Source organism: Austrofundulus limnaeus, unplaced genomic scaffold (genome assembly GCF_001266775.1).
Source record: "Austrofundulus limnaeus strain Quisiro unplaced genomic scaffold, Austrofundulus_limnaeus-1.0 Scaffold30, whole genome shotgun sequence".
Classification (NCBI taxonomy): Eukaryota; Metazoa; Chordata; class Actinopteri; order Cyprinodontiformes; family Rivulidae; genus Austrofundulus; species Austrofundulus limnaeus.
Genome location: NW_013952432.1, coordinates 3,210,468 through 3,214,804, shown reverse-complemented (window position 1 = coordinate 3,214,804; position 4,337 = coordinate 3,210,468). Strand labels below are relative to the sequence as shown.

At 41.4% G+C, this 4,337-nt stretch overlaps 1 protein-coding gene across 1 annotated transcript in view; it reads left to right on the top strand.

Moving 5' to 3' along the window:
* cdh23 (cadherin-related 23) overlaps positions 1-4,337 on the top strand; it is a gene marked incomplete at its 5' end in the record, with an annotated part of 152,643 nt that overhangs the window by 130,455 nt on the left and 17,851 nt on the right. The window contains 4 exon segments of the mRNA XM_014005461.1: positions 585-710; positions 786-989; positions 1,062-1,520; positions 3,054-3,170. Coding sequence (XP_013860915.1) covers positions 585-710; positions 786-989; positions 1,062-1,520; positions 3,054-3,170 — 906 coding nt within the window.

The window sequence follows — 4,337 nt, the reverse complement described above, 5'->3', positions numbered from 1 at the left end:
TTTATAAAGTCATTTGACCAATGGAAACACTGTGTTTCTACATAGGATAACAGGTTACAACCTTGTAACTTTGGCAACTGTTGGTGGGCCAAATCAAATGGCTTGGCGGGCCAATTTTGGCCCGCGGGCCACACTTTGGGCTCCTCTGATCTAGCATTTTAAGATCATCCTCCATAATCCTTTACCCTGGATTAAAAGTACATCTTTCTTTCAAGCAAGTATGAAAATATGGCTTCACAAACATTTCCATCCCCTTCAGATAATAACAACTGTGTCTCTTAACAAAGTTTACCTGAATGTTGGAAGGTAATAAGTTTTTATGAGCCTTGTACATAAACAGTAAAATATTGTAGTCAGTCAAATCATAGAATTTCAAAATTTTCAATTTACAAAATAACGTATTAGGTACCTTCTGTTCTTGTCATTGACGGGAATCCAAAGATTGTTTTTGATCAATGTTCTGTCTTAATTCTGTCGTTTTCAGTGTTGTGTTAAAAATGACCGAAATAAAACTCCRCACAATACAAACGGCTGAGTGTCGGCTGATCAAGATATTTGTTGTCCAACCTTTGCCCGTTCTTCAGGCAGCATCGTAACCATTCTGAACGGGCCGATTCTGGCTGAGGACAAGGACATCGGGATTAATGCCGTGGTGACGTACCGGCTCCTGGGTGCACGGGTGGACCTCTTCACTGTCGACCCCAACACCGGTAACACTGTTTTTCTTACAGAGTCACCAAAGAAGACAATTAAGGAAAGGTGTAAGTCTTAGCTCCTCCCTCCAGGTGTCATCCTGGTGCGTCAGGGAGCAAAGCTGGACCGGGAGGCGTTTCAGGATCCTCGGGTGGAGCTGACTGTAGTCGGGGAGGACATCGGAAAGTTAAACAACAGCGTCCCCCTCACGATCACCATTCTGGACCAGAACGACAACCCTCCTATCTTCAACCCACCCAGTTTCAGCGTCCACCTCCCAGAGAACAGCCCCACTGGTGCGTGCTTTACTTTGGTTTCTCCGATTAMATCCCGAAGACCCAATTCATGCGTGTCTCCATCAATTCCAGGTGTGGTGGTGACTCAGCTGTCCGCTACCGATGCCGACTCCGGCGCCAACGGCTGGCTGATGTATCGGTTAGAAAGCGGGGCTCAGGACCGCTTCGTGGTCGACTCGCTGTCCGGAGCGGTCCTGGTGGGCAACGTCACGCTGGACAGGGAGGAGCGCGCCTCCTACCGCCTCGTGGTGATGGCCATCGACCGCGGTACCCCGCCTCTGTCGGGCACGGCCACCCTGACGGTCATCCTGGACGACGTCAACGACTCGCGACCACGTTTCCTAGAACCTGTGACCATGATCAACGTGAACGAGTCGACCCCGCCTGGCGTGGTGGTGGCCACGCTTACAGCCGAAGACCCCGATCTAAACCCACGACTTGAGTATTACATCATCTCTGTGGAGGCAAAGGATGATGGGAACAACCCAGTAGCTGGCCTACAGGAATCCTTTGGCATCGATTTACACACAGGTAAGACCTGGATTAATAACCGTGTTTCCATCCAGTTTTAATACAAGTTTTGAGCAAATTTTTAAAATTTCGCAAAAAGAAGAAATGCGAATCAGGCGTGTTTCCATTAAATAGCTTGAAGCGAATCAACCAGGCTATGCAAAGTGTAATTACATCAGACGCATGGCTGTAGTAAACAGGAAGTAGAAGTCGCAAACTCGCAGGGATCTCAGGACAATGGAGGGAAGTTATCAGGAACGTGTTGCTACTATCGGGAAAGTTGTAATTATTCTGTCATATCAGCTAGTTCTGGTGATGTAGAGAAAGAAATACAATTCTCTTCACGTTACGGGAATAACTGAGAACAGCGGGAGGAGGGTCCTGCTGCAGTCGCTCTGGTACCGGTGTTACACCATATTTTGTGACCGTCATATACTGTGACCAGAGGGGGCGCTGTTGTGTTTCTAGAACAGAACTTGGTCGAACATGGCCACAAAGAAGAATATGATACGCCAAAAAGCCAGAGGCTGAAGACAAACGAAGAAAACAACTAAACTTATTTTACATGGTCACAATATAWGACAGCTTGTCATATATAGCGACTTCACTGTAGCTAAGGAAATAGCAAAGATTTTTATGCAAAAACTGTTTCTACTAATTGTTTACATCCTCTAGTGTCAGAAAAATAACTTTTGATCACTGACATGGTGACTGTTATTAAATTAGAACAGGGACACATAAGATGATAGCCATTATCATGTATAGTAGTAATAATAGTAGTAGGAATAGTCAGCATGCCAGTGATCAGAAGTTATTTTTCTGACATTAGGGGATGTAAACATTTAGTAGAATCAACTTATGAATAAATATTTTTACTATTTCTTTAGCTAAAGTGAAGTCACAGTATATGACAACATGTTACTGTATGTGACCCTGTACTAATTTAATAACAGTCACCAATGATCAAATGTTATTTTTCAGATATTAGAGGATGCAAACAATGAGTAGAATCAGTTTATGAATAAATATTTTTACTTTTTACCAAGCTGCAGTGAAGTCACAATAAATGACAACAGTTGTCATATTTTGTGACTTCTGGCTTACACTTTTGGCGTATCATATTCTTCTTTGTGGCCAATTTCGGCCAAGTTCTGTTGTATAAACGTAACAGCGCCCCCTCTGGTCACAATATAAGACGGTCACAAAATATGGTGTAACACCGGTCCATTACCAGACAGACAGCGGGATCAACCATGTGAGGTAAATTTTCGCTACGTCAGAACTTATTCAGCAAATGTGTTTCCACCTCTCCTTTCGAGCATAAACTCTTAAAAAAAACACCTCAAGCGAGCGTAGAAGCATTTTTGCAAATTAGAGGAAGTTTTTTCCGAATCGTGCCATTTCCATTCACCTTTTCTAATGCGATGCTTCAAAATGCGCATAAAAAACTTTGATGGGAACACGGCTAATACTCTGATATCACAGTAGTTAAGGATGTATATTTTGTGCATTTAAAAAAAGGTTAAAAAAATACACGTTTTGGTGAATTTCCAGGTGCAGTTTTTGTGCGTAACCCAATCAACAGAGAACTGGTAGCTACGTTTGAGATCATCGTGTCTGTTCATGACAACGCAAGTGACATTATTGACAAGTCAGTCAGTATTCCCAACGGTAAGTCCTCCTTAAATGTTAAAAGTTCTTCTTATTCCCACAAATTATAAATGTTTTACTCATCAAAATGTAAGTATTTTTGTCTTCTTTAACCCAGCTTTAAACACCCACAGGACCAAAGGGCTGTACACATAATAAAACATTAAATCAGTCAAAAATTGAATAAAAACAATTTAACATTACAAATGGTGTTCAATGGCCAGAGAGAAGAGATGGGTTTTAAGACCTGAGGAAACGAGAGGGGATGTAAGGATGTAGAACTCAGACAGATAGGGCGGGGCAAGGCCATTAAAAGCTTTAAAGTGCCTGTGACATGRTTWTTTTTATAAATATWAAGGCATTATTGGAAAGATAACAATATTAACATATTGCAARAATAATTTCTCGCTGCAGAGATGAACAGTTGTTGAGATATTTGCATGTGAAGAAACAGGAAGTGATGTCAAAGGGGAATGCCTGCATGGAACAAAGCATTGATAAAATGGCTAACGACACACACTGTAGTAGTGATGTTTCTTTAGGTTATTTTGAGTCACTATCAGAGAAAGATGAAGACGAGTCAGAGTTCAAATACTATTATTTCAATAAACAAAGATTACAGATTTCTTTTTCTTAAAATGTTCCCCTATGATGTCACTTCCTGTTGCACTTTGGCTGAGCCAAGTTGTAAAGAAAGTAAGTCATTTGTGACAAAATGGGTAAAATCATATTTTAAGCAAGGTTTCTTATAAAAATGTGTTTTCTGTGACTTTTTGTATTCGATGATACAGGATGTTGTGGTTCTTAGGTGTCGTGTTATGTGTATGTAGTAAATGCAGGCGGGGCTCAAAGTCCCCTTGTTTTTTCCTAAACCCATCCAGAGGACCTAGTTATTTTTTCTTTTTGATTTTTATCTACCTGGATTACTGAGATGCATCAGGACATTACGACTTATATTTTTTACCCGGCGGCTAAGGTTTACGTCAGTGGCGGCTGGTGCTAAAAAAACTGAGGGGGGCGCACACAAACAAACAAATGAAAAACAAACAAAACAAATCTTAAATAGCACTATTTGAACATGAATTTTGCCCTCCTTTCCTTCTGCCCTGCAAATTTCTCAATTACATTCTTGTTAAAGTCAGTCATCTCTGTGACTAGTCTTTTCTCCATTGACAACATGGCCAATGC